At 47.0% G+C, this 27282-nt stretch overlaps 2 protein-coding genes across 3 annotated transcripts; both read right to left on the minus strand.

Annotated features, from left to right (window-relative positions):
* Nucleotides 1–828: 828 nt before the first annotated feature.
* PANK4 (pantothenate kinase 4 (inactive)) lies at nt 829–16240 on the minus strand. Of its 2 annotated transcripts, XM_083375788.1 has the most exons (19): nt 15813–16240; nt 14049–14131; nt 13118–13326; nt 11759–11942; nt 11369–11461; nt 10964–11117; nt 10023–10204; nt 9745–9826; nt 8989–9089; nt 8175–8330; nt 7825–7937; nt 7477–7564; nt 6556–6707; nt 5887–5942; nt 5097–5146; nt 4145–4249; nt 3018–3118; nt 2080–2148; nt 829–1235 (listed from the first exon to the last, which is right to left on the minus strand). In XM_083375788.1, the coding sequence occupies exons 1-19, from the start codon at nt 15925–15927 to the stop codon at nt 1016–1018; spliced, it is 2313 nt and encodes a 770-aa protein (XP_083231914.1). In that variant the 5' UTR covers nt 15928–16240; the 3' UTR covers nt 829–1015. The 2 variants fall into 2 exon arrangements, with proteins under 2 accessions (XP_083231914.1, XP_083231915.1); XM_083375789.1 differs by lacking the exon at nt 4145–4249.
* Nucleotides 16241–24368: 8128 nt separating this feature from the next.
* On the minus strand, nt 24369–26419 carry HES5 (hes family bHLH transcription factor 5; the record flags this gene model as incomplete). The annotated part of the gene is made up of 3 exons (XM_083375640.1): nt 26149–26419; nt 25317–25497; nt 24369–24619 (listed from the first exon to the last, which is right to left on the minus strand). Exons 1-3 carry the CDS (start codon nt 26224–26226, stop codon nt 24369–24371), a joined length of 510 nt encoding a protein of 169 aa, XP_083231766.1. The 5' UTR covers nt 26227–26419.
* Nucleotides 26420–27282: the final 863 nt, after the last annotated feature.

The raw sequence follows: 27282 nt of genomic DNA on the forward strand, positions 1-27282 counted from the left end.
AAATGAAATTATGGCTATGTGTACAGTATATATGCTTTGGACTACAGTTCCCATTAGCCGCCCTTGGGGGTGGGGGTGATGGGGATTGCCTCTCTTGCAACAGATTGCCCTTCCCCTTGGTGGATCGTCCATCCCCTCCACCTAAAATTCAAAGCTCTTTTTCTGTTTTTTTGTTTGCATCTTCTCCACCCTGTTATAATCTTGCCAGGCAGCCCTTGGTTTTATTTTGAATGTTATTTTTTTTCAGTCTTTTTTTCTATAAGAAAAAAAAATCCAGGACTGGTTTGGTTTTTTTTTTACTTTGCTTTCTAGGAATTCTGCTAAAATGTTATAATAGAGTTCCTGATACATAGTGACTTGCCCAGTGAAATAAACTGACTCAAATTTGAAACTGTTTCTTCCTTTTTCTATTATTGGAACTCTTTCCTATCCACAGTTAGTTTTCAAAAGAGGTCTAATATGATATCCCTATCATAAAGATTTTAATAAGTTTTAATGAGATCTCTGCCTTTTCAGTTTTGCACACTTTCTCTTGTGAGCCCGTAATGTAAAAGAATCAAGATTCCTTCAGCTTTTTAAAATGTCTATTTGATATTTTTTTTTGGCCATGTAATTGGCTAGTTCAAATGTAAGCTAAAATATAGATTATATAGATTTAAAAAAAGCTTTTCAGGACATTTCAGTGCAAGCATCACACACACACACACACACACACACACACACACACACAAAACCCAGGGGGGGGAAAAACAGGAAAATCAAAACTTTTGCCATCACAAATATTGCATTAAATTCAAGAAACACAGACACACACGCACACACATGGAGTGAGTGATAGCTGGTTTCTTTTAAGTCACAAAAGCACAATATAAATACAGAGGTGTGTGCGAGAGAGAACTCATTTTCCCTGTGGTAATAAAAATACATTCTTTACAATTAAAATTGTAACTAGTGCAAGTCCTTTTCCAGCCGCTGCTGGTGAAGCTCACCCCCTCCTGTTCCCTCTTGGGGTTCATCAGGAGGATTTGAGGGGAACTTCGTACTTGAAAATCACGCTGAAGATCTTCCCACCCAGTCGATCAGCCAGCCAAGAATTTTTGAGTACAGCCAGCTTAAGGCTCTCACACTTGAACTTTGCGTGGTAGTTGGTGTGGATAGCCCGGCCCATCCCTTCGATGATCACCAGGTCGGTCTTCCGCTCTCGGACCAAGTTAGCCAGGCCCTTGTCCAGACGGCTGTGAAAATCAAGAGGATGAGGATTAAATTACGGCCGAAAGGGGACAGTTGGCTCAACTGTGGTTTAATGGATTGGGATCCATTAAAAGATCCCTTAAAAGATCTCGCTCCCTCCTTTAGTTAATTTTAAACCCTTGATATAGCTAGGTGTGTACAGCCCTGGAAAAGTAGGCAGCGTCAGCACCGCTGCCCCCTTTAAGATTCTTTTTTAAGGTTTTTATAATAAGCAACTGCAAATTGGGAGAATTTTTCAGAAAGAGCTGGAGTTGCCAATTTATCTAATACGACTTCGTAGGATCTTTGAAAAAAAGATTTACGGAGCAGGGTTGGCAGGCTTTGAGCTTCTGAGCTCTGGGTCTGTTCAGTCGTTTCCAAACAATGCAGGCGGCCTCGGTTGTGTATGTGCCAAAGGATGGCTTTTTCGCACTTAGCTAATTTTAATAATTATTTAATAAAATAAATGCGCTTTTAATGGGCAAAGAAGAGCCGGCTGTGCCCTCTGGTGACTTAATTTGGAGGTAGGCACTTACAGAAGAAAAGTTGGAGGGAGGGATGGCAAAAGACCCCAAAGGCTGCAGTTATAACTAAACGAAGATAGCAACGTATTGTTTTCAAATATCTTTGTCAAATGGCAATCCAATTGAACCAGATAATTTCTCTTGGGAAAGGCATCTCTTCTTAGGAGAGGGGGAGGGGCCACGAGCACCTGCCAGAAAAAATTCAAATCCCAGAATTCCCTAGCCAGCAAGGCCGCAGTAAGGAATTCGGGGGGGGGGAGTTTACTTTCAGAAGCCGATTCTTACGTTTATTGATAATTTTACAACAACTGGGATGATGACAAACCTGAGATCCAAGCAGGGTGAACTGCAGCCAGTCTGGACCAAAAGGAGCCTCTCTTCTTTCAGGGCAGACCTAAAGAGAGAAGGGGGGAGGGCAAAAACTCAGCCTAAGGGATAAACATCCAGCGAAGTTGCCCAGCATCTGGGCAACCTTGGAAACAGAGCTGGCTAGCAAAGATGGGAGGATCTCAGTAAGAGGCAAACAAGGAGACACGCTTCAGTGTGCAGTTTTCCCATAGCCAATTTTAGCAAAGCCCTTGAGGAAATGTATAAGTACATTTGCAAGTATAAAACAAACGCTGCTTTATACCTGATCAAACCAAATTCGCAGATCTGGTTCTCCATATTTCGCTACCATCTATAAACATTTCTATCATCTATCATCTATCTGTGGGTCTATCTGTCATCTATATCATCTATTATCCATATCTATATATATCATCTATCATCTATCTATACCTATCTACCTATCATCTCTCACTTATCTATCTACAGGTCTTATCATGCATTCTATCCCTCCATCCCTCCCTCTTATCATCCATTCTTCTACATCTCTACATCTCCAGCTACATCTCCCTCTCATCTATTTCTCCATCATCCATCCACCCATCCACCATCTAGCCTTCCTTCCTTCCTTCCTTCCTTCCTTCCATCCATCCATCCATCCATCCATCCTCTGCTGTATCTGTCGGAGGGCCCCTCTAAATAGGGTCTGGATTTTGTTTTTCAAAATATTACGTCACTTATGTTCGAACATTTTGATCTTCATCTAACAAAGAAGGTTTCATTTAACAAACTTCATTCCGTCTATTATTTGTGTGCGGTGAAAAAAATGACTTTGCCCATCCTGATGTTTTTCAAGATCTTTTTTCCCTTCTGACCTTTTTGTCTGGATCTAAAGACTGCCTTAAATCGTGCACACCAATTACTAGAAATCCTTACCGAATAACATCATCCATAGCCGCAATCCTCTCCACCACAAGCAAGGATTCGTTATACGTGACGTCATTCAGAGCAGGACCTGAATTGCAAGCCAAAATAACCTGGTATTGCAAAGGAGAGGGAGAGGGGGAGAGAGAAAGAGGGAGAATGTGACATACAGAGAGGGAGAGAGAGAGAGAGAGAGAGAAAGGAAAGGACATTTTAGATTAGCACTCTTCATGACACACAGGGATGTTTGATTCACTTTAAATTGGAACTGAAATATATTCTGGCACATTTGCACCCACGCTTCCCTCAGGGACTTTGGAACGAGGAACACCAACACCATTTTGGGGGACAAGCTAAATTCTCAGGCCAGTGAGAATTTCTTTGATCTTGGCCTGTGAGGCAAGAAGACCAACAAATACAATTGATATTACTGTTGCGGGGGGGGGGGGAGAGAGTTGGTTGGTCCAGAAATGAAAAAGGGGTCTCACCTTCACTACTATCCGGAAAACGTTTGCAAGACACTCCAAGAAGAATTTATGGAAGCTAGAAACTGCCTTTTTTTTTGACCAATGCCTTGTTAATGTTAACTCACTGGCAAATAATCAATATTTGGTTTATATCAATTGATAGCTGAGGGTTTTAAGGGATGTCTCTCTCTCTCTTCCTCCTGTTGCAGACCCCCATTTAAAGTTAGCTCCTCTCAGAGCTGCAGGAGTCTTCAACCCCAAAAGGAAGAGGACAAAGTTGTGGGTTTTGTGTCGCGAGCTTCAAGGGTGGAAGAAAAACCTCTTTCTCTTTCCAAGTCATGATTTTGACCAGCATCTTCCCTGGAACTAAGTTATTTTTATTTGCTGCTAGCAAGCTGGTTAAAAACTCATCCGAGGTAAAAAGTGGTATTTCCACTAATTGTTTTTAAGGTGGGATTAAACGGTATCTTTTTTTCCCCCGCATCTGTTTTTTTTATATAGTTCCTATAAAAAACAAAGCAGTTCATTTTCTTTCTAGTCTTTTGCTAACTGGGTGCAAAAACAAAACAAAACCCTTTCCCTCCCCCCCCCAATTTTTCCAGGTTTTTTTTTCCAGGCCTTCCCGCAACACCTTCCGGGCCTTTCACCTTAAGATGCCAGAATATTACTGACCTCCGTGCCCCTACAGAGCAATTCCCTAATAAAAGGGAAGACGCCTAAGATGATATCAATTCCACTGTTATCTGCAAAAATTAAGGCACATTTATGAGGTGGGGCCTGTGAAAGGAAAAAGAGACGCATCAGAGAACTCGGAGACAAATCGGGTTCCTTACATTTGGCCACGGATCACCCAGTGGCCTCTTTTCAAGTCAGGCTACGCTGCCGGGAGAAAGCCAAAATCTGGGGAGGCAGGTCGAAGGGACCCAAAACCACCCCTTAAAAAAGAAAGAAAGAAAGAAAGAAATAGAGAAAGAAAAGGAAGGAGAGAGGGTAATATCTCAATCCCCTGGAATTTCTGGACTATTCTTGAATTTTGCAAGGAAACTGTACGAGGTTCCTTTTTTTTGTCACATGAGACGAGTGGGAAGTCTTGACAATTAGAACAAACAGTTCCTTCGGTGGGTGGGGTGTCACCCTCTTCTGTACTTAGACAAGAGCCCTCCCCTTTTGATGCTCCATCCCAATGTCCACTTGAGGAGTGGGACAGCAGAGACAATGTGCAAACAGCTGTGGGTCAAGCCCAGTTCAACCTTGTTTGTCTAACAAAAGCTAACTTGGTTCGGTCCAGAAAGTCAGTCTTATAAAAGACAAGAGTCTTGTGGTGTCTTAAAAAACTAGCCCAGTGTTTCTGAACCTCAGCAACTTTGAGAAGGGGGGGGGGCGACTTCAACTCCCAGAATTCCCCAGCCAGCCATGAATTCTGGGAGTTGAAGACACACACACACCCCATCTCAAAGTTGCCGAGGTTCAGAAACACTGGGCTAGCCAATAGGTTTTCGCTCCCGCTCAAAAGGACGGAACTCGAAAGATAATTTCATATATTCCTCCCCTTTCTCCACCCTCTGCCCCAACGGCCCACCCACCCACCCACCCCCCAAAATGGCGGTTGAAGGATTGTGCATACCTTGAGCCGTTCCACCCACTCACTGTACGAATCCACGAGCCAAGGACGCTCTGGGAGTCAGGAAGGGGGAAAAGGTAAAAAGAGAGAGAGAGAGAGAGAGAGAGAGAAAGAGAGAGAGAGAGAGAGAGAGAGAGAGAATAAGATGATCAATTGTCAGAAGAACTCAGAACTTGCCATTTCCTGGACAGGAAACAGCGGACCGAGAAGACCACGACATCCAGCTAAAGAAAGAGTGGATTTTTAAAAAGTACAACATAAACACTTGGCAGAACATTGCAAAGGCTCGACCCGATTGGGAGAGGGGTGCCCCTACTCTACCCTCGACTCCGAGGGTCCTCAATCTTGGCAACTTTAAGTCCTGTGGACCTCAACTCCCAGAATTCCTCAGCCAGCTTGCTGCTCTACTCAACATCCAGAGATCAAGCAAGCTTCTCCAGAGAGGCCTGGAGAAGCTGCAACAGGATTGAAAAAAAGTGACTTTTCGCGCTTACGGCCTTTTTGCAGCATCCCCCCCCCCCCCGGGTCACATGATCCAAATCCGGGCACCTGGCAACCGGTTCGTATTTATGACGGCTGCACTGTCCCCGGTGTGTGTGTGTGTGTGCGTGTGTGTGTCACACGATCCCCTTTTGCGACTTCCTGGCCAGCAAAGTCAATGGGGGGAGCCGGAATTCGCTTCCCAAGCGTGCGACTAGCTTAAGAAGCGCAGGGATTCGCCTTAACAACCGTGGGCGGAAAGGTTGTCCAATGGGGCAAAACTCTTGAGCTCACGTTTCTCCCCTCCCAGTACCTTGTAATTTTTCCTTGGCTTCTTGGAATCCAAACTGGGGCTCCGTTTCGAGGACGCTGGCGGTGGGGAAAAGCCGGAGGAGGAGAGGAAAAAAAACAGAGAGAGAGAGAAAGGACAGCACACAGGTGAGGAAACCAGGCAGGGCAGCAACACATTTCCTGCTACTGTTCTGTGGAAATAAAAAAAAAAAAAGCCCTGGGTCCCCCACCAGAAAAGCTCCCCAAGGGACCAGAATAAATTAAGATTTCTGAACGGCAAAACAGAGGCTCCATCGCTGGCCAGCCTCTCTCCTCTGCACGGCAGGGGCGGGGAAGGTGCTTTTAAAGCTCAAAAGCAGGTATTTCCAACGTCAAGGGCTGGGAGCAGAGGGTCCTCGGCTTACAACAGTCGGTTTAGTGACCGTTCAAAGTTACAACGGCACTGGGGAAAAAGGGACTTGGGACCCTTTTTCACACTTAGCGACGGTTGCAGCATCCCCCCATCGTCACAGGATCAAAATTCGGATGTTTACGCAGGGGGTTGGACTAGAAGACCTCAAGGGTCCCTCCTAACTCGTTGTTACTGGCTCATATTTACAATGGCCGCGGTGTCCCCGGGGCTGTGTGATCCCCTTTAGCGACCTTCTGATTTTCCTCCTAGCCCACCCCACCCCCAAATCCCCAGACCTACTCCGAGACGGCTTTGGCCCCCCAGTCGAAGACGTTTCCAGCCAGGAGCCCCTTCACCAGGGCGAACTGCCTCTCCTCCCAGGCCAGGGAATCCAGAGACTCGATCACCCCCTGGTAACACCGGAGGGCGATGCCGTTTTCTTTCTGCTTTATCTGAGAGAGAGAGAGGGAGGGACAGGGAGAGGGAGAAACACAAGGCAAGCTCAGAGGGGAAGGGGATTCCTAGCACAGACCCTGGCTGCTGGGATGGTCTTTCGAAACCTAGTCTGACCAGGAGTTGGGTGAGGGCTGGAGGTTCCAGGTAACTCGCAGGATCCAGGATTATCGGGTTCCAGGCTGAGAGGAGCCTGGTCAAAATGTAAGAGGAGGGGCAGTGCATGGACCCCCCGGGGACAGAGACTCTAGACCTTCCAACTTGCTCTGGCAGCTGGTGCCAAACGTTTTCTGCTCCTCCGTTCTTTCCTTGCTGATATTGGATGCCCCTAATAGTCCTGCTTTTCTATTCTGAGCGTCACGGAGGGAGTGCAGAGTGCAGAATCTCCCTCCTGATTCTGGAGAGTCTTCCCCAGTTGCAACTGAGTGTCTCTCTTGAGCTACAGGAGGCAGAATAAATTCATTCCCCTTCCTTCTTTCCTTTCCTTCCCCCCTCCCCCCTCCCTTCTTCCATCATTTTCTTTCCTCCCTCCCTCCCTCCCTCCCCTCCTTCCTTCCTCTCTCTCTAGCCCTCCTTCCTCATCCATCTTCTTTCTCCCTTTTTCCCTTTCCTATCTATCTTCCTTCCTGACCTCCTTCATTCTTTCCCCTTCTCTCTCTTTCTCCTTCCTTGCTTCCCCAAGGGGATGGGGTTGGGGAAGCAACACTGGGTCATGGCTCAAAAGATACGGGACCGCACTCCAGGGCAGTGAGGAAGAGGAGGCCTTACCTTGGAGTAGGGATCAGGGAAGTTAAATTCATTCAAACAGTGTTCCCTTGTATCCAATAAACTTCTAACTGTTAGGGTGCCGTATGCGCTGAGAAGGAAAAAGGAGGAGAAAAGAATCAGTTATATTTGGTGGGGGGGGGGGAAGGGTCTTCTGCCCTTTAAATCCACCCCTGGATAATTTATGAGCTACGGCTCACTCTTGCTTTAAATTAATGGAAGGCCAGCCAGAAAAGTTTGCTTGTAGCTCCTGAACCAGCGGCCGGCAGAACACGTGAAGACGGAAAATATACAACTAGGGAATCGCTAAATAGGATGATTCCCCCCCCCCACACACACACAAAAACTCACAACGGCTGCTGTCGGAGCGTTTGGAGCTTGTCCCAGTACTTGTGTCGGAATTTCTCAGCTCGCTCGGCCGCATCGACCGAATCGGGCTGGCTGGCTGCGGCACGTTTGGCAACCTGGCCGGGGAACGAGAGAGAGGAGGAAAAGCTTTTAATACAAGGGGCTGAACTGAGCCAGATTCTTCCTCTGGGTTAATGGGCCACACGCCCATTAATGGAGGATATATTCACCGATTCTCCTTCTGGCTGCCCTAAAACATGCAAGCTGGGGAAAGGTCTAAGAAAGGAGATGGGGGCGTTATAAGGGGTGCGCTTCCTCATGACTCCATCCTCACCCCCACAACGGGTCCTCACCCCATCCAAAGCCTCCTCAAAGCACGAGAGCCAATACTGTCGGGCCAGGACGTCGTCGGCGAGATCCACGGTGTCTGCGACGTAAGTGGAGGGATCCTGCAGCAAGGGTAGATTCACCAGCATTCGCTCCAGACGGTCCATTTCCAGCATGTCGAACTGGGGGTGGGAGGGGAGAGAATGCAGTGTGAGCAGGATGGTCAAAGATGATAGACAGATAGATAGATAGATAGATAGATAGATAGATAGATAGATAGATAGATAGAGCCTTGGTGGAGCAGTGGGCTAATGCCTCCTTAAGTAACACCAGCTGCCTGCCATTAGTGCAGGTTCGAGTCCCACCAGGCTCAAGGTTGACTCAGCCTTCCATCCTTCCCAGGTAGGTAAAATGAGGACCCAGATTGTTGGGGGCAATTAAGCTGACTTTGTAATAATGCCGCTTGGGGGGGGGTGTGAAGGCCCTAATAAGCAGGCATATACATAGAATGAAGGCTACTGCTAAGCTTGTAAGCCGCCCTGAGTCTTCGGAGAAGGGCGGGATATAAATGGAATTAAAATAAATAAAATAAATAAAATAGACAGACAGACAGACAGACAGACAGACAGATTCTCCACAAAGATTGATTTCAAAACAAAGGAGGTTTGACGCATTCATTTTGGTTCAGTTTTAAAACAATTGGGGAAAGAGACCGGTTTCCATTGTTCCATTTGAAAAAGGCACCATCAGGATCCGTCAGGCCTAGAGACCATCAAGCGGGGAGATCTGTTTAGGGATGTGGGATGAAAGCTGAGCTTTTTCTAGGCCAGGAAGACTCACTGTGCCACTTCGTTCCCGCTGCATGGGGCAAACGTCAGGCGACGTGCTCAGAAGGCCTGAACTGCTAGCGTAGTTCTCTCCCCAGCTGTATAAATTGGGGTCTTGGGAGGGGCGGGGGGGAGAAAGAGAGAAAGAAAAAAAATAATAAGATATCCCAGCATATGCCAAAGCAGTCCTATTTTTTTTTATTTTTTTTAAAAAGTTATCAGCACTTTGTTTTTATTTTTCAAGGAAACAGGATATTGGATGGGAATACAGCCATCCCTTCAGATCGCTTAAAGGATTGATTCTTGTTTTAGAGAGAGACTGGAGAACCAAGGGGATGAACGGATCCACCCGGCTTAATTTTTCGATCAAAAGTTAAAAAAAACGCAACTGAAACAGCAAACATCGAAGCCAGAGCCTCATAGGGCCCTGGATAAAAGAAAAAAAAAGGTGGGGGGGAGCTGTGAATCACCTGGAAGTTAGGTTGCGTGTCTAGTTAGGTAGCACGCACTTGTGTAATTTCTGAAGGGCTGTTAGGCAAAAGCACACACACACAGACAAACAGAGGCCCGGTGGAGCAGACCCCGAGCCGAGGGAGGCTTCTCACAGGCAGATAACAAACACGGAAATCCAGTCTGTGTCGGCTGAACTTGGCTGAGCCTTTCAAGCCCTGGAATAAGAGACTGGGGCCTAAAAACCCACTCTGGGGAGGGGGGGGAGAGGTGCCCTTACTTTGGGGGAGGGGGGCCAGAAGAGAGAGGGGCTGCTTACTGTCTTGCTCTGCTCCTTTTAAGAAAGCCCCTATGGCTCCCAGGTAGCCTTCATGCCTCAGGAACAAAGCCTGAACTTCACCCTGCCGTAACAAGAGACACAGGTGTTAGCGGGAACACCCCGAGGAGCAGCGGCTCTACGTTTACAACGCTGAGCAAAAGGCTCAAAGGAGGCGGCTTGTCAGGTTCCTTCAGGCCCAAACCCTTCACCTCACCCCTCCCCCCTGTCCGTGGCTTGCCACCCTGCTACCAGTATTCCAGATACTAATTTCTTGCTACCTTGGAGAAGAAGTTAATGCTGTAGGTGATGGTCCGCATGGTGGCGGGGTGACCCCGGATGAAGAAACCGCCAAAGTAGATTTTGTTCAGGTTGTGGAGCTTGGCGTGCAGGCAAGCCAGCTGCCCGATGTCGTTGCTGATCATGTGCAGCAAACTTTTGGCCATGTCTTCTTTGGAAAACTCTGAGAAGGGCGCAAGAGGGGAGGGGAGGGAGGGAGGGGAAGATCGAGCCCCCCCCCCGTCCAAAAGATGTGGGTCAACTAATGGAATCCCAAAGGCGTGTTTTTTTTTTAAGGAGGCAACTGGACTTTCTTGGTTTTCTTTTGAAGACGTTTCACTTCTTCAGCTCAGACCGGATGGTGGGGGAATGCGAGAATTTATACTCCTTGCAGACAGCCGGTCATTTGCATCCTTTCAGAGAGTCGTTGAGGCCATTTGGAGCCTCAGGGTCACCTGAGTGGTGCAAATGGGTGTGGAGCCTCCTTGGAACTCATGAAAGGACTGTGTTGTAGACTGGAGATGGATGATATCATATCCCTCCCCCTCTGTCGAGGGAGGGCTGTTCAATTCAATTTCAAATATATAAATCCCTCCATTCCCCCACCATCCAGTCAGAGCTGAAGCAGCTTCTTGGATAAGAAGCGAAACGTCTTCAAAGAAAAACAAGAAACTCCAGTGGCCTCCTGGAAAAAAAAACACACACCTTTGGGACAACCATGACCTTCATGACTAAGAATCTCCATCGTCAATTAATGGAAGATTGCCGAATTTTATTCAGGATGAGATTTAAGGAAAGAATCAAAGAGGGTACTGAGATACTGATCTGGAGAATGAAAAATAAAATAAAAAGGCCCTTAATTTTAACGGGCAGAGCGAGCCAACCCCTTAACAGACACCGCATGTTTGAGTGGACCGAAGAATAAAAGGTTGAAAAGTCCCACCTTGGTCTGCCGTGGCAGATTTCCCGAAGCTGCTGGCTATCAGGTTGCCGCTCAGCCCGAGGGTTTGGTACGCCCCGCCGTATATATCCTTGACCAGCATGTCGACGTTGGTGTGTTGGCCCTTGGAAGCAAGCTGCAGCAATTCATCAAACTTCTAAAAATGGAAATCCCAAAGGTCAGTCAGGTGAACCACCTGGAAGGATGGGTATTCCTCGACACCAGTCTGTTTTTCTTTTTTTTTTCATGCCTTGTCTGTCTATCTGTCCATCTATCTATCCATCCGTCTATCCGTCCATCCGTCTGTCTATCCGTCCCTCCCTCCGTCTGTCTGTCTGTCTATCTCTGTCTGCTTAACTTAAGAGCAATCCATCACTCAAATGCCGAATTGCTAGGCAAGAACATTACCTTGGTTTTGGTAAGCAATGCTCCGAGGCCCCAGAAAGTCCCGCCTCCGATGGAACTTCCGCCTATCCATTCAAATTTATCTTCCGTTTCCACCTATCAAAGACAAGGAGCAGATTCCTGCCTAAATCCCACCGCTATTACGTTGATAAGGAGATACTGTCTCTTTATGAACTTCTGACGAGCTAAGTCAATGGGGAAGCCGGATTCACTTAACAATCGGGTTAACAACTTAACGACTGCAGAGATTTGCTTAACAAATGTGGCAAGAAAAGTCGTCAAGTGGGGGCAAAACTCATTTAACAACCGTCTCACTTAGCAACAGAAATTTTGGACTCCACTGTGGTCCTACGTCAAGGATTACCTGTACGCTGATCAACCAGCGGTCCTCACCTTCATGATCGAAACTCCAGAGCCGATATTGACCAGCAGATAGGGGAAAATGTGGGGGTGGTTCATCTGAAACCTGAACTCGGGGTCGGCATCCTTCAGGTAGACGAAGGCCTCATGGGGGATGTTCTTGAGGACAAAGTTGCAGCCCTTAATTAGACAAGTCATCACATCTTCTTTATCTAATCTAAAACCAGGCGAGGAAAACAACAGGGCTTGTTAGCAGAGCTGCAGAACCAGCTCATCACATCCTCATAAAAAAACATTGTTGAAGTTTTCTCCAACCCCCCCCCCCCCAAGAATTTGACTTTTCCTAGTTGCAACCAACAATGCTCTGGAGGAGGGTTCATAGATGGGAGGTCCCGTATGTACCCAAAAAGGGAACTGGGGAAGATTTGGGTCCTGGTGGGAATATTTATTTAGTCATTCTCAACCTTGGCAATTCTAAGTTGGCTGGACTTCAACTCCCAAGGTTCTCCACTCGCCTATTCCAGTTTCATTCCAGCACTGATTTGGGGCGAGGTTTGTAAAAACTGGCTGCAAATTTCTACCTCGCTTGCAGACAGGATCTTTTACAACCTTTTCACGCAACTGCTTTCTGCTTCATCAGACAGCCTCTCCCTAAGCAGGTGCCCTCCAGAACTCCCAAACTCTTATGCTGCTGAATTTGGGGAGTTGTGGTCTCAACAAATCCCTCTTTTCACCCACTGGGCAATGAAAACCCCCACAAATGGGAGGCAGGGGGGCCAAGACTTTAAAGCAATCCTCACAGGTCAGTCTGATGTTGTTTGATCCAATCCTTAATGCTGATCTCTAATTATACAATATCCTGCCTGCTAGTAAAAAATATAAATGTGTAGGTGATCCTCGAGTTATGACTGGCTGCTTAAGGACTGTTCAAAGTTATGACAGACGTATCTGGGGGGCGGGGGGAGGTACTTAAAACCTGGATTCCAAGTTCCAAGGGTTGTACCTCCCCTGTATTTCAGGCCCTCAGCAACTGGGCACTTTTACAGGTTTTTTTTTAATCACGGGACCTCATTTTACAGGGGTTTGGCCAAAAAACGGCACCTAGCAAACCATGGATTCATTTAACGACCATGGTGGCTGCTTTACCGTCGCGGCATCCCACAGAAAAAAGGTTGTTAAAGTTGGGTTGGTGGTGTGGGCGACCAGGACCACTTGCAGGACGCTTCGCAGTGCATAGCTGGTCTTCCCTCCGCCCGCAAGTTCTTAAATGTGCCGGCAAACAGGCGTGTGTGTGTGTGTGTGTGTGTGTGTGTGTGTGTTACCAGGCTCAAAGCTTTCCCCCTGGAGGGGGGAAGGGGGGGATAATGAGTCATGAGACCCATTCGCACTTACTTTAATCCCAGCTTCTTCTCAATAAGTTCTTTGAATTTGTACGCACCACCTCCTGTGGCTTTGATCACTTTCGTTTCGGTGTTGACGAGATGGTCTTTGATGAAATCCAGGCAGGTTTCGATATAGGTGTTCTCGAATTTAATGAAATGGAGCCGAGCCGTGATCTCCTCCTGGACGGTGACCTCGTAGGGAGATTCGTGTTCGACATCCTTGGGGAGCAACGACAGAGAGAGTCAAAACTTCCTTGCAGACTGTGGCCCCGAAGCTGTTGTGCAGGGAAGAAGGGAAGCCACGCTCCTCTGGAAGAGAGCTTCTCAACCCCAGTGGCCTTCAGACGTGTGGACTTCAACTCCCAGAATGGCCCCAGCCAGCTGGCCCAGGTTGGATTGGTTCCTTTACTTGTTATCAAGGTTGGATCTCAAAGAGTGTCACTGCATGGACAGCCAGTCCTCCAGTTAAAACAATTCGTTTAGTGACTGTTCAAAGTTACAGCGGCACTGGAAAAAGGGACTTATGACCGTTTTTCACTCTTACGACTGTTGCGGCATCCCCAGGATCAAAATTAGGACACTTGGCAACCTGGAACTAAGGAGGAATTTCCTGATTGGGAAGACAATTAACCAGAGGAACTGCTTGCCACCAGAAGTTGTGAGCATTCCATCACTCGAGTTTTTAAGAAGAGACTGGACAACCATTTGTCTGAAATGGTATAGATCTCCTGCCTGAACAGGGGTTTAAACTAGAGATGAGACTCTTAAATCTTACAGGTGTGGGCCCTTTTTTGGCTTATCATATCTGGGCTCCTCTGCCACCCTAAAAAGGTGGCAGAGATGCCCAAATGTGATCACTGGTACCTCCTGCTACAAATCTCTCAGGCTGATGGTGGCTTTTGAGTTTTCTACCAAGCAGTAACAGGAAACCATTGTCTTACCTTGCACGACTGATCGAAGGACTGCACCCTGGCCACTTTGTGTTGCACTGTGGAGTAGTAAGCCAACTTGGCCAATGATCCCCCTGTTGGCAAAACAAACCGTGACTGAGAACAAGCCAATTTGGGGGAGTGATTTGTAGGACTTCCCTGGAAAACCGAAACCATTTGTGGACCATGTGAGCGGGCGCATTTTGCTCCAAAAGTCTCGGCTGAAAAACTCAAAAATAATTGCGATTCTAAGGCTTAAGGATTCAAGTTAACCCAGAAGAAATTTGTTTGGGAGCCCCCCCCCCAATATTGATCTAAAAAAACAAGGGTGGGTTTATGCAGCCCCCACTCTGATGCTCTTTTGGAAGGCCCTGAAGACCTGGTTCTGCCAGCGGACCCGGGATACCCAGAGCAAGATGGATTAAATGACTAATATGAGGTGAAGTGTCGCCAGAAGAAGTGAGTTATTATTTCATTGTTTTTATTTCTTTTATAGTACATTTTTATTTCCTGTAAGCTGCCTTGAATCACTGAGAGAGGGAAGAGAGAGAAGGAAGGAGAAATATACATCAAATTTTAACCACTACCCTGAACTGACTCAATTAGCAGTCCTGTTGCCTGTGCGTGTGTCCCATTTTCTCAAGAGGACAACAGGCTCAAACCGCTATCACACACAGACCACTTTCTTGTGCAATGCAAAACCAGACATCATGAGGCTTGTCCCTCAGGAGGTTTCAAGAACTGGGGTAAATGGTGAATATCTATTTATGCCTATCTGTAAAGGCCAATTCAAAGAATGATTCTTTGCAAGTCGAGAATCACTTGAACAGCAAATGAGGGGATTAAACCATAATGGCTGGATATTTTTATCAGGGTTTTTTTTTTTGGGAGGGGAACATATTTTGCTTGACAGGCCAGGGGGAATTTATATAGGATTTCGGTTCATTGGGAGGTCTATTCAACACCATCCCCCCAAAGAGGGGGTCCTGAGGGGTTTGAAAGAAATCTCACTAGACCCAAAGACAAAACTGGCTGGGGGGGGGACTAAAGGTGGGGCAGAGGAAACAGCCCTTTTTCTTTCTCCCCATCGAAAAGGAGGGAGCAATTTAAACTCCTTGCGAATAAGGAGACATTTTTCCTCCCCCCTGAAAAAAAGGAGCCATATTTCCTCCCCCCCCCCTGCCCCAGGCAGCTAAGGGGGCATTTCCCCTCCTGCAATATATATATATATATATATATATATATATATATATATATATATATATATATATATATATATATATATATATGGAAGCACCCCCAGAACACACATCTTCCCTCTCTGCAAAACGGGGGAGGGAATAGCTGGTGTCCCCCCCCGCAATAAAAGGAAGGCCCGTCTAATCCTTCACCCCCCAAAAACACCCAGGTTTTGTTTATACCGTCTCCCCGTTGCCCCCCCTCCCACAAGCCCTGAAATCCAGAGGGACGCCGGTCTTTGTAGTCTTCTCGCCAGCGCTAAAGCCTGCGGCGGGCGGGCGCGGAAACTACCGCTCCCGTCGGGCGCTACGCCGCCCGGCCGAGCGCAAGGCACGCCGGGAGTTGCCGTCCGGCGTCGCCCTCCGCGCCGCTCATCCCTGTGGCGTAGGACTGCAAGTCCCGGCGTGCCCTGCGCGACGCCTCCGTTCTTCTCCCCCTTCGCTTCTCTCGCTGTCTCTCCGAAAGAGAGAGGGAGAAGGGCGAACGGCGGCGGGATGGAACCGGGGAGACGCGCCGGCCGTCGGCCGCCGGGCTTACCGATGTCGATGGCGAAGCGCTTGGCGTTCTCCAGGTTGCGGAAGATCTCGTCCGGCGGCAAGGTGATGCTCCTGTCCAGACGGCCGCCTCCGCCTCGCCCGGCCCGCTCCGCCATTTTGGACGCATCGACCCTCTTGCTGCTGCGCGGCCGACCTCATTAGAGATGCAAATCTATGCGCATACGTTTTGCATGGTAATATCAAGGGAGGGGAAAGGAGGCCGAGACGCAAGCCCTGCCCTGAAGTGGGTGGGACGCCGAGTGGCTCCGCCCATGACAGCCTGAAGGTCCGCCCACCTGGTTTTCGCTTTCAAAATAAAGCCCGGCGGGAGACCTCATTGTGTACTAGAGGCTTATTTTTTCCAATCAACATTTATGGTGATGTTTTTTATGGGAGTCTTATCTATATACATTTAATAAAATTAAATAAATATTTTAATAACATTCATGATTTGTGTATGGCTCTCCTCATCCAATAGTAAGAATTGGGGTTTTAGATGACAAATTGAAACATCCCCTTTGAACCTCAATGAGGTCCTGCAGCTTGGAACAAATCAGATCGTGCAAGGAGGCTGGATTTCATTTTCCTGGGCATGTGACCAGTTGATTTTATTATTATTTTTCCTTGATTTCAATGAGCTTTTTATTTCCCTTGGAAGGGAATGCAATTAAACTGGATCTGCTTAAGGTCCCCTTTCTGAGGAATTGGCCTTAGTGGGTTCCTTTGTGAATAAACCCAACTCAATTGCATCTCTAAATACACTTGGAATTAGATTTTAAAAATGCCTAGGCATAAAAGCTCTTTTTAAGTGTTTCAAAACTTGTTCCCCAAAGCTGCATCATTTCCATGCAAGAAAGCAGAGCGTAATTGCAACATGGATCCACTTTAAGGAAGGTATCTGAACCAGTTTGATTTGATTTCCAAACAAATAAAAAACAGCGTAAGTCATGCATACAAAAAAACACACATATTTGGGTTATATTTTGGTTTTTTCCTTTTTTTAAAAAAAATTGCCAAGCAATCTACAAACAGAAATCTTTCTGTAAACTGTAATGAAATTAATTTAATTAAAAAGACCCCTGCAACTGTATAGTAACCAACGTAGAAATGCAGTGTACAAATGCAATCAAAAGATCAATAGTTATAAATTCATTCTAAAACTGCAGACTAACTTGGGAGTAAACATCACTGGACACAATAGTTGTTTTTGCAACACCCTAAGCCATGATGGCTTCAGTAATTTCTTCATTAAACCACAATTGGCTAGATTCTCCACTCAACTAAGGAAGTTAGAGTCTCCCACCCATAACAACAGACTAGCAGAGTTGGAAAGGACCTTGGAGGTCTTCTAGTCCAACCCCCTCTTTATCCTGTTCAGAATAAGGCACTTGGATGCACTGACGTGGATGAAAAGCAGGTTTTTATTTTTTTTTTCTCCCCTTCCCCATTACTGTGCAAAAGCTTAAAATTGTGGCCGCTTGTAGCAGGCTACGAATTTCGACGCATATTTACAATACATCAACAACAATTTCGTCCTGCAAGGACTATAAAACAAGTACATCTGAATAACACACACACACCAGCAAAAAAGAGTGAGTGGAAATGCAATTTGTACATCCCGCCTTCGTTCAACTTTGCCCGAACAAAAGCCAGCCCATGGGGCTGTTACCATCGTTCCTATAAGGACCCACAACTTAGCTTGGGCCTTTATCAAAGGCCTTTGTTCAACTTGGTGAACACAACCGCTCCCCTTTCGAAAGCCAACCCATTTCCAAGAATGCAATAAACATGTCGTCTTGGCAGATAAATGCAATGTACCAATCTCATAGAAAGTCTAAAAAGCTTCCGAGCGAAGGAAGGAGATGGAATGGAAGGGAGGGAGGGAGGGAGGGAGGGGGGAAAGAAGGAAGCTTCCAAGGATGAGAAACACTGACTTAGAAGTCTGAGGACAGCAATGCATACAGCAAATCAAGCCCTCTGGATTATCCGGCAGGGGTCCAAGAAAATCCCACCCATTCCCAAACTGGATTCTGCCCCTGATGTCTTTTCTGAGTCAGTCCCTTCGGGGGAAGCCGTCAGCGTTGGGGAAAAGATTTAAGAGCTGGTCCAGCGGTGGGCTGCACATTCTTCGCCAAGAAGGTGCCATCGTCCTGTTTCAAGGTGGAATGTATTCTCCCTGTGAAAAAGTAAAAATAAAAAAAAATAGAATTTAAAGAAGTGATTCTGGGACAGGTGACAAAGGACTTGGTTATTGAAAGAAGGTGATTTTGCTCTATCCTGACTCTTATCTTCTTTGGAAGGAAGGAAGGAAGGAAGGAAGGAAGGAAGGAAGGAAGGAAGGAAGGAAGGAAGGAAGGAAGGAAGGAAGGAAGGAAGGAAGAACAGGGAGGGAAGGAAGGAAGGAAATAGAAGGGGAGGGAAGAAAGGAAGGAAGGAGATAGAAAGGGAGGGAGGGAGGGGAGCAGAGGAAGGAAGGTAGAAGAAATAATCAGCTGTCCACTCACCATGGCTGTATTTTGGGGACCTGATGATCAAGTCCCGGTTCTTTCCAAAGTGGTCTCTGCAGAAGTCATTCTTCATCCCTCTTTCACATGCTGGCTTCTGCACCATCATGGCTTCGCTTGGTCCATCATGGCTACTTGCTACACCACAAACAAGCAGAGAGAGACAATTAGACCCCACTTTCTCTCTTCCCTTCCGAGTCCACCTCCTAGCCAAACTTAGAAAGACTCCAGGTGGGAAAAGGGGAGAAAAATAAAATACTTACAGGCTTCCTCCCTGGAGAGGTCCGGGGAGACGCCACGCGGCCTGCCCAAACCAGCATTCCAAGCCAATCTCTGGTTTGTCAGTGCGGTGGGGAAACGGACAGGCTTCTCTTTATACCCCGGCAGTGGCATTCAAGAGCCTGGGTTCAGCCAGGCTTGGCGTTTCCCACACTCCTGTCCAATCCTCACGCTTCTCCTGGACAATAGCAAACTCCTCTATTATGGGATGGTAAATTAACTGTGAATCGCCGCCAGAGAATAGCCAGATCCCTGAGGAGCAGGTGGTCGGTTTGAATAACAAGAAGGGCTCCAAAGATCAGGGGAAAAACCTCCCCAAAAAACGTGGGAAATAGCCTGGGCTATTATTATGGGATTGTGGGAGCTTGGTGTTGGAAATGTCCTGGGGCTCAAGCGCTGCCTACACCCCCCCACACACACCCCTAAAAAATTAAGCACCAGAAACCAGCACTTGAAAAGGCACACTTCTGTTGTTGCGCAATCCCTCCAGGATGCAGTATTTAGGCTTTTTATTAAATTTGGGGGGGGGGATGTCTATGAATGATCAGGCTGGGACATTTTTTTAAAAAAAGAAAACTTATTTTTTTTTAAAAAAAAGAAAACATCTGTTTTGCAAGAGTGGGGGGAAAGATTGGTTGGGGGGAAAGATTGGAAGAAAATGTGGCTGCGAAACCCGCTAGTCAGAGTGAGAGTGGAGGGTGAATTGTAAGAGGCAATTTTGAGGGAGGAACACAGTCGCTAGACCTCAAGTTATGACAAGAAGGGAGTCTGAAATTTCCGTGGCTAAGTGAGTTTCGCTCCCATTTTATGCCTTCCCGCGACGGTTAAGCGAAACACTACAGTTGATAAGTTAAGTCACCCGGTGGTTGACTTTGCTGGTCAGGAGGTCTCAAAAGGGGATCCTGTGACCCCCCCGGGGACACTCTGCAACCGTCACAAAGGTGATCAGGTGATCTTGGCACACGGCAACGGTCGCAAGTACGAACCAGTTGCCAAGCGTCTAAATTTTTGATCACAGGGATGCTGCAAAGGGCGTAACTCTGAAAAAAAAAAGTCACTTTTTTTCCCCCGTGCCGTTGGGACATGGGACGGTCACTAAATCAGCTGTCGTAAGTTGAGGGCTACCTGTAAATAGCAAAAGTGGGTCAGGTAGGAAGGAGTTGGGAGGAGGGGTGTCTCTCCCTGAGGAACAGGATTACCGTCCGCATGGCTTGCGTTCAGATGTTACAATGGAGGATGGAACACAAGGGAAACAAGGAGAAGGAAGAAGTCCAACCCAGAAGGCGTGGATCCTAGTGCAGCATCAGGAGCAGGATAGGAAATACATCACCAAGGGCAGGGGTCGGCAACCTCGGCTCTTTTATGACTCGTGGACTTCAACTCCCAGAATTCCTGAGCCAGCTGGATCAGGAATTCTGGGAGTTGAAGTCCACGAGTCATAAAAGAGCCGAGGTTGCCGACCCCTGACCAAGGGGGAAGGCCCTGGTAGACCCAATTAGCATATTGGTAATTTCCCAATCACAGCCACAGGGTGGCAGCACACTCCCTTCAATTTGAGGCAAGATGGAGGAGATATTTTAAAGGTGCGGGAGATTTATTCCCCCCCCCTACAGAAATATAGCCCTGCGAGTTATAATATGGGTAGTCCTCGGTTTACGACCCACCAATCCATTGCTAAGCAAGACAGCGAGGAACTGAGTTCGGCCTCATTTTACAACCTTTCTCGCCACCCTCCTTAAGCGAATCACTGCAGTCATTTGGGTTAGTTAGTTAGTTATTGGGTCCAGTTTGCGGCGTCGCTCAGAAGCCGCTCAATTGCCCCGACCGAAATCATTCAAGGTGAGCATCCCGTGCTGAACCAAGGTAAGCAAAATACAATATAGAGATATATATATATATATATTGCTTCAGAGAACGATGCATTCAGCCGCCAAAGCGTTCTGTGGGTCTCTAAAGCTTGCCCACATCAAAGATGGCGGCGCCTGGAATGGCTGCGGCTGCATTGGCTCTTGAAGGCGAATAGTTTTGGGAGGGATATTAAGGGCTAGTATAGGCCACATGATCAGGAAGATTTTAACGTCTTTGAGCAACATGGTGGAACTAAGGTAAGATACGACATACGACCGACAATCTTTGCTGGCCTTGTTTTGGAACTGTTGGTGAGAGGCCCAGGGATGGATTCTATTGCAAATCAGGGCTGTTTCCAGAGGAGGCAGAGGAGGAGAGGACCTGGAGCTTATGGGGCGAAGGAACTGGATGAGGCTGTCGGTAGGCCCAGAGGAAGAGAGAGAGGCTTTTGGAGGAGTTGGTGGAGGCGGCAGCGGTGTGCTCCAGGGGCGAAAAAATGCAAGGCCTCTTTAAGGAAAGGGTGGAAGAGTCAGGATCAGAAAAAGGAAAGAAGGCGAGGTTGTCAGGTTGTCCAAATACAAGCTAACTTGAGGGCTAATCCACATGGAGCCCCATTTCCATCTGTCCTGTGTGCCATCATTCACTCCCTAGAGACTAAAATGGACCATGTGAAATTTGAGCAGGCCCCGAACAAGAGTATATATTGGAGGTGGTGACCCTTTGTATGCAATGAAATTTCATTTTGATGTATGCCGATTGGTGTACATTCAAAGTGACAATAAAGTTATCATCATCATCATCATGATGCTGCTAAGTTTGTAAGCCGCCCTGAGTCTTCGGAGAAGGGCGGGATATAAATGGAATTAAAATAAAAATAAATAAAAATAAATCATATATACATATATATACATATATCAGAAAACAAATACATATATAAATATATACATATATATACATATATATACACACACACAATATATATATATATATATATATATATATATATATATATATATATATATATATATATATGTGTGTGTGTGTGTGTGTGTGTGCGTGTGTGTGTGTGTGTGTGTGTGTGTCAAATGCTTGTTAACTATTTTAGATTACCTTGCCCCAAACATGGGACAAATCTTTATTTCCTGTGTCAGCCTAACCTGAAGGCCATCGACAGGCAGTAGTCATATATATATCCCCCACCCACCCACCCACTCACCCACTGTCCTTCTCCAGCATTGATCCCTGCAAGCAGCAAGCCAGATGCTCCTGGCTCATGTCTTTTGTTGGGCCCTTTAATCCCATGAATGAGACGCGGTGTGGGAAAAGGGACTTTTACCGGGTCACACCGCCAGCCCCGAGCATCAGATCGTGGCGTCCTCCCATTCACCCCTTGCAGACGGAGGTTACACCAGCGGGTGGGCACAACCCTTCCTTGCCCCAACTTGGGGGAGGGGTGAAATAAAATTAAAAAACTCTTTTAATTTTTTTTTTTAAAAAAAGATCTGGAGTTTTTAAGGAGAGGCCCAAGAAAGAGAAGGGAGGGAAGAGGAAGGCAGCATTCGTAAAAATAAGTGTTAGGGTGTCAGATTTTGGATAAATATAGCTAGTCTTTGTCTTAACGACCGCAACTGCGCCCAAGATTTTTGTTGCTAAGCGAGATGGTGGTTAAGTGAGTTTTGCCCCGTTTTACGACCTTAACTTGCTGCAGAAGCTTTCAAGAAGAGACTGGACTGCCATCTGTCAAAAAGGGTGTAGGGTCTCCTGCCTGAGCAGGGGGTTGGACTAGAAGATCTTCAAGGTCCCTTCCCACTTGGGTTTTCTGTCATTCTGTTAAAAAGGAAGGCAGAAAACGGAGGCCAGTCTGAAACAGAAATTGGGGGGGGGATTCTCAAGCCGTTTGCCCACCAGGTAGAAAAACGGAAGCCATTTCCGATTGAGAAGGCTGAAACTGACCGGGACAGCTTGCTGGATTTCCAAGAGAGAGAGAGAGAGATTGGGGGGGGGGGCGGTGTTGTGGCTGTTCCCAGATTTTTGAAAAGGGTCTTCAGAGAAAACAATTTGATCTTCAGCACGTTTCTTCTGGGTGTTTCCGCTGGTGAACAGTTTCAAGGGATGCCAAAGTGTGGGAAATGCCCAGAACACAATGGGGGTGGGATGGGGTGGGGGTTAATAGGGGGCTATTATCCAGAGGGGCCTCCGAGGGGGAGGGTCAACATCATAAAGATGGCTTCTCCCTCTCCCAGCCCCCAGGAAAAGGGGAACGACAAGAAAAGATGGCTGGGTGGGAATCAGCTGAGGTTGCCGGCCCTTCAAAAGGCATAAAGCCAATCTACCTGGTGGGGGATTTGGACTACCACTCCCATCAGTCTGAGGGGGCAAGGGACAAGGATGATGGGATTTGCATGGCAAAAAAATAACCAAACAACCTCCCCCCCCCAGTCCTCTTGGTCTGCAGCTATTTTTTTAAAAAATAAGAAATGGGTTAATTCAGTAACCAGGTTTATTGACCCCCGTGAAGATCCTGGCTTGCAAATATATCCTAATCATGTCACCTCAACCAGGAAAGTCAGTTATTATGGCAGCTGGAGGAATTCCCAGCGAGTTAGGCTAGATGATCTCTAAGGACCCTTCATTTTATGGTTCGGTGAATTCTGTGATATTATCCCAAGATCTGATTGGCCAAATTGATTAATGGCATTTGATTGAATCAATGATTCTTCATTCCTTTATTTAGCTGGATCCCTATTTTCTTTAGTTGCCCCATAACACCAATTTTGGGGGGGCAGGTAACCAAGGAAGGGGATGTTTTGGGCACCTCCCAAGAATGGATCAGAAATAATTTCAATAATTTAAAATCAACCCAGTCTTAAAAAGAGATCACAAGCTGAAAAAAAAAGTGTTGGAATAATGCTCAATAAACAGTTGCCCTCCACAAGCTTCTATTTCTGTAAACTTGCATCAATTTTGTTAGTCAGAATTGCCTTTTAAAAAAGATTTTAAAGGTTAAGGATCTGGGAGAAATTGGTCTGCAAAACCAGATGTGAATTGATCTTAGGTACCCACTTGGAATTTACAAAAAAACAAAAAAACAAAAACAAAAACTGAATGGAAAAGTGGTGGCTTTTGCTCGCCATGCACAGGAGCAGTCTACCCCCAAAATCACAGTCCCTCTTATGGTTCCCTTCCAAAGACAGCTCTGTTTGTGTTTTGCATTTGTTTGATGAACTATTCCAGAATCTGAAAGGAAGAATTCACCCGCAGAGATGTAGACGCACGCACATGTATATATATATACATATATTTAATTAGCATCAGAGGAATTTAAATCACAGCAATAATCTGAAATTGTCAAAACACAAAGTCCTCTGGCCGGTCACTTCCAGCCAGCGCACACTGTCGTACCATACCCATGTTCCTTTTTTCCTTATTAAAGATACATAAGCTAGCAGAGCCTTCACAAAAGGCAACCGGATTTCTGACAAAAATGAAAGAAACATTGAAAAAACCATCCCACAAGGGACTACAGGATTTGCAGGAAAGCAGTCCCTTAAAAGTGAGAAGAGGGAAGGGTTAGTTAGGGGAAGAGGAGGGAAGGAGGGAGGGAAGAAGGAAGGATAGACGAAAGGGGAGGGAGGGAAGGAAGGAAGGAAGGAAGGAAAAGGAAAGAAAGGAAGTCAGATAAAAGTTTTTTTTTTAATCTCTCTGTTCCTGCAGAACTCATCCCTTCACTATGAAGGAAAAAAAAACCTTTGGGGAAGAAAAGCACTCTCTCTCTCCCCCAATAACGGAGAAAAAACACCCCCCCAACCTCAATTCTTCTCCTGGGTGGAAACCCACTGTTTCCTACTCGGACGAGAGGGGCTTTCAGATTCTGAAAAAGCCCCCCCTGGCTGGTCTTCAAGGGGGGTGGGAGGTGGGCAGCAGTTCTACCAGGGTCTCCAGAGGAAGGCCGAGGCTGGTGGGGGGGGTCTCTTCTCCCGGGAGGGCTTCTTGGGCGCAGGAGAGGAGAGGAGGGAGAAAGTGGCATCGGAGATGCTGTGGATTTTGCAGAAATGCTTGATCAGCCGGCTTTGCGTCTCCCTCTTGGGTTGGCAGAAGGAGAGGAAGTAAAAGGCCTCCGTTAAACAGCGCAGGTAACCCGTGTTGAAGTCAAGTTCGGGGTGTTTCGCACCTGGGGCTAGAAAACAAGACAAGACCACTGTCAGTTTTCTTGGAGGCAAATTTTTTTTTCTTTTAAAAAAAATCGATAACTGAATCCAATCTCCCTATTGGTCAATTCAGGAAGACACGGGTTAATTCAGTAACCAGGTTTATGGACACCCCCTCCCCGGTGAAGATCCTGGCTTGCAAATAAAATGTATCTTAACCGTGCCACCTCAAAAAAAAAAAAAAAGGAAAGTGAGTTGTTATTCCCCGCCAGGGCAGCTGGAGGAATTCCCAGCGAGTTAGGCTAGATGATCTCTAAGGACCCCTTCTTTTATGTTTCGGTGATTCTGAGATTTAACTCGGGAACACGTTATCCCAAGATACGATTGGCCAAACTAATTCGTGGCATTTTGAATCAACGAGTCCTTCATTTCGCTGCTGGGTCCCTATTTTCTTTAATTGTCCCAGAAATTGAATAAATATTTACTAACTCCTGGCAAGGACGCTGCTTCAGCTGATCTGCCCATCTCGCTTTTTTTACGAGATTGCCAGAGGGACAAATTCTGAAGAGTCCTGTGGCATTCTCTAGCCTAGACTAACCCTGGTTGCAAAAGGGGCAGGAATAGAAAAACGGGGGTGTTGTATTCCCATCAGAGGTTTAAAATCACCCCTTCCCTCCCTCGTCATTCGTATGCTACGCTTCTAATAATTAAGCTTTGCATTTTTACCCGGTTCGTGCCTCTGACGCTGTCTCTTCAAATAATTGACAGCCGTTTCCAAAATGTCAGCTTTCTCCAGCTTGGTGTTGGGTTGATGACGCCGGAATTCCTTCTCCAGCAAAACCTTGAGCTGTTCGATGCTGCGGTTAATTCGGTCACGGCGCATTTTCTCCACCGCCGGTTTCCTCAGCTGTGAGAAAGAAAAGAAGGGAGAAGAAAAAAAAGAAAAGAAAGATTAAAACTTCAAGGTAAACCCAAAAACTACGAAGCAGTAGTCATAAAACTTTGAGGGAAGAAGGCGGATAACAGAGGATAACTGCCAAGCGGTCACCTAAGCAGGGGGTTGGTTTGGATGACCTCTGAGGTGCCTTCTGTTTCTAGGATTCTACTGGGCAAGCATCCTCCTCTAGATCGCTCCAATGGGACACTTTTTTCCTTGCAGAAGTTTTCCTTCCTTCTCTCCTTCTTTCTCTCTCTTCCTTCCTTCCTTCCTTCCTTTCCCGCCTGTTCCCCAGCACGCTGGCATTTTCCGTTTTGCCCATCGCCGCCTGCACTTGTTCAAAGACTGCCTCTCTGAATCACACCCTATTTGGGTTTATTTTATTTTATTTTATTTAACTTGCTAACAGCCAACCTGGATGGACATCCAGACCAGGCAGCCAGATGTAACAGAATTGCAGAATCCCAAAGTCGGAAGGCACCTTGGGAGGTCTTCTAGTCCAACCCCCCCTGCTCAAGCAGGAAACCCTCGACCATTTCACACAAACGATGATCTAATTTGTTAAAAAAAAAAAGCCCTGGAGTTTGCAGCTTGCAGACCCCCCAAAGGGTGCCAAATTACCTTATTTTTTTCCTTGGCCAGCATTTTCTCCTCCTCCGCCCGCAAGAGGCATCGGTGGCTGACAGCAGTGGGCGCCATTTTCGTGGGTGGGCAAGAGAAGAGCGAGCGATTAAAGGCTGTTGGATCCGCCGGATCTAAGCTCAAGCCATCCTCCGGCTCTCCCTCTATTTATACCCCTCCTTGGCTGGGGGAAGCCTTGTGGGTTTCCCACAAGTTGGCGTTTCCCACACTCTCCCCGGCCAATCCAGACTCGTGGTGGGAGCCCGGAGGAGGCACCCCTTTAGCCCACGCTAGACTGGTTTTTAATGCCTGGGAGAGAATCGCCTTCTGCCTGGGCCAGGATGCAAAGCCTCCCAGGGCAAAGGTGCCAGAATTGCTGGGAGCAGGGGGGGGGAATCTCTACCACCAAAGCCCCCCCTCCTCTTTTTCTGAGCAGTCCCCTTGATTGGGAATGACTAGCATTCCTGAACTATAATGGAAGACCCACTCGGAGGTGCTGGTCTGGGGGGGGGGGGGAAAGGCAGGCCTGGGGGAGGAAGTTAAAATCATCTCAGCTTGGGAAGCATGGGAGAGAAAAGCAAGCAGGACCCAGGGCTCTACACCCTTGACAATACAATAGTTGAGTTGGAAGGGGCCTGGGAGGTCTTCTAGTCCAGCCCCCTACTCAGGCAGGAGACCCTAGACCATTTCAATCAATCAATCAATCAGAATAGAGCTGTAAGGGACCTGGGAGGTCTTCTAGTCCAGCCCCCTACTCAGGCAGGAGACTCTAGACCAGTTTGTCCAGTCATCCTTTGAAGTTACAACAGCACTGAAAAAAGTGACTGGTCATCCATCGCAGCATCCCCGTGATCAGAATTCAGATGCTTGGCCACTGACTCGTATTTATGACGGTCTTGCAGCGTCCCAGGGGGTCGCGGGACCCCCTTTTGCGACCTTCTGACAATCAAAGTCAATGGGGAAGCCGGATTCACTTAACAACCATCCTCCTCATTTAACAAGTGCAACGATCCACTTAGCAACCATGGCAAGGAAGGGGCAAAATTCACTTAACAAAAGTCTCGCTTAGCAACGGTAATCCGGGGTCCATTGTGGTCATGAGGACGACCTGTATTTGACACCCCCACCCCAAGC

The sequence above is a fragment of the Vipera ursinii genome, assembly GCF_947247035.1.
Source record: "Vipera ursinii genome assembly, chromosome: 17".
NCBI classification, from domain to species: Eukaryota; Metazoa; Chordata; class Lepidosauria; order Squamata; family Viperidae; genus Vipera; species Vipera ursinii.

Coding starts and splice junctions, on each gene's coding strand:
- PANK4 (XM_083375788.1), bottom strand. CDS start 15,927: ATGGCGGAGCGGGCCGGGCGAGGCGGAGGCGGCCGTCTGGACAGGAGC. Junction 11,462..11,758: donor CTGGAGTTTCGATCATGAAG/GTGAGGACCGCT, acceptor TGTCTTTGATAG/GTGGAAACGGAAGATAAATT. Junction 7,938..8,174: donor TTGAGGAGGCTTTGGATGGG/GTGAGGACCCGT, acceptor TTCCCCGGCCAG/GTTGCCAAACGTGCCGCAGC.